This window comes from Morone saxatilis, unplaced genomic scaffold (assembly GCF_004916995.1).
Source record: "Morone saxatilis isolate NCDOM2014 unplaced genomic scaffold, NCSU_SB_2.0 Contig18, whole genome shotgun sequence".
Lineage (NCBI taxonomy): Eukaryota > Metazoa > Chordata > Actinopteri > Moronidae > Morone > Morone saxatilis.
The window spans coordinates 10,746,901-10,749,178 of NW_023339740.1; the positions used below are offsets into that span (position 1 = coordinate 10,746,901).

The following is a 2,278-nucleotide window of genomic DNA, read 5'->3' on the forward strand; positions in this document are numbered from 1 at the left end:
GTGATGGCTAGACGACTGGGTCAACATCTCCAGAACTGCAGCTCTTGTGGGGTTTTCCCGGTCTGCAGAGGTCAGTACCTATCAAAAGCGGAGACAGGGTCATGGCTCATTGATACACGTGGGGAGTGATGGTTGGCCAGTGTGGTCCAATCCAACAGACAAGCTACTGTAGCTCAGACTGCTGAAAAAGGTGTCAAAACACACTGTGCATCACAGTTTTTTGGTATGGGGCTGCAAAACATTATTACCACCAGGGTGCCCAGATGGTCATAATGCTATGGCTGACTGGTGTATGAGATCTGATGACAATTCAAGATGCTGCTTTTCTTCTGAAATAACACTTTTAACCTCTGTGGCAATATTTAACCTTTCTTTTGTATCGCACATCCAGTCAGTGACGCCTCTGAGTGTCAGGACCTGTTATTATTTCATGAGAAGTTTTGTGAATGTGCTGTTTTTGCACCTTTTGCACCAGTATGCAGATAACACAAAGATTTCACACATTAGTGGAAATTTAACATTTTTTTTTGTTTCTTTCCAGAGAGGTACCATTCTGGGAGCTGACTTTTAAGTCCAGATCTTTTCTCTATAAGCAGGTGTGTCCCTCTTATTGTCCTCTGTTACTTTAAAGGTCTATAAATGTGCATCTGTGTTGCTGTTTATTCTAAGTAAGTAGCGCCATCTGTTGGTGATGGCTGAGGGTCATTAAACATAAAAGGACTATTTAAAATGTCTGAGATAGAGCAAACTGCTTTTTGTGATATTTTCACTAATAAATGGTTGCTTTGGCCCTATACTGCAGGTACGGAGGATGACAGGAGCACTGATAGCAGTAGGAAAGGGGCGGCTCTCAGTGACCCAGCTGAAGGAGATACTGGAGGCTCGGGACACTATGGCCTACCCAAATAACCTGGTTGCTCCGGCCCACGGCCTCTTCCTCACCAGGGTGGACTACAGTGAGACAGGTGGGGAGACTTAATTAAAACAATTCTAATAGGGAGGACCTAGCACCTATTAATAATACTGAAAAAATGGCTGTATACTGCATACAAGGACAACATTTGCTTCAACCAGTGATTAGATTTAAGACTTCATTTCTGGGGGACAGACAACTTGCCTGGATGTTGTAGGTTGTCAGCAGCTTTCTACACGGGCCTCCCATAAGTACCATGCCTGTGAACAGAACTGCAACTATGCACCATTATCACTTAATAGGTCAATATGTTTTGTTGATAAGTTAAATATGTTTGGTCTATAAAATGTCAGAAGATCAATTGCCAGCTGACACCTTCAAATGTCAATTATTTTTCCAACCAGCAGTCCACAACCCAAAGGTATTCAGTTTATAATCAAATAAAACAGAAGCAGCAGGGAATTCTCACATTGGAGGAGCTGGAATCAGCTGATGTTTGGCTGCTTTTTGTGTTATTTCAGAGTGAATCCTTCTTTGTGTAAATATTTCTGTATCAGGGCAAGTTTCAGATTTATAACCTCCTTTTGCCTCCTCAGACCTGCGGCCCTCGCCACGAACATCAGAGGAGCAATTTACCTCCAGTGGAAACTCAGAGGATTTAATTTAACTCTTTTGGTCATATTGATAAAACTGTATTTCCATACTACTGTATGCAAAGATTGTAATAAAGTTTTGTATTTACATAGTTATATCTCACAGGAGTTTCTCTTTGAGTCAGTCAGCCTTACTTCGGTGCTTTACACAAATATTTTTCCACATGTATACAAATAATCATTAGACCGCATAAAGATGAACATCTACATGTTCTTTTAATTCAACATATTAAGAATACATAACTGTGTCCATGAACGCAGCTCAGCTACAGAATACCACACACCTTGAACCTATCATTGTCTACACATTACCTTCAGGTTACAACAGACAACTTGCTTCAAGCCTAGTTAGGCAGTATTATTCCTATGTATGTACGAACTGGGTTTTGGTAGGTTCCGACAATTATCAAACAAGGTATACAACATGTGGAGACGGGTGTTAAGTTCTATAGCCAAAACTGCTTTGTGTCCATGGCTCTTGTACAGTGGTATTACATGATGGATCAACAAAGTGCACACACTCTCACTGATTATGTATACATCCAGATGTCCAAATAAAACTGCATACACTGCTTATTTACCCAAATGTCTTCATAGACCATTCTCATGGATTTTCAGCACACTCTCACTTGCTTCTAAATTTGGCTGCATCTGCTCATTGAGTTGAGTGATTTTCAGCAAGTTGTCTGTAAACAGTCTATTAAAACAGGAC

General features: G+C 40.7%; 1 protein-coding gene across 1 annotated transcript in view; it reads left to right on the forward strand.

Moving 5' to 3' along the window:
• Nucleotides 1-1,658, forward strand: part of pusl1 (pseudouridine synthase like 1) — an 11,784-nt gene extending 10,126 nt beyond the window's left edge. Inside the window, exons 6-8 of the mRNA XM_035661564.1 lie at nt 542-596; nt 803-965; nt 1,510-1,658. Coding sequence (XP_035517457.1) covers nt 542-596; nt 803-965; nt 1,510-1,580 — 289 coding nt within the window. The 3' untranslated portion in view covers nt 1,581-1,658. The remainder of the gene's footprint in view (nt 1-541; nt 597-802; nt 966-1,509) is intronic.
• The last annotated feature ends 620 nt before the right edge of the window (nt 1,659-2,278 follow it).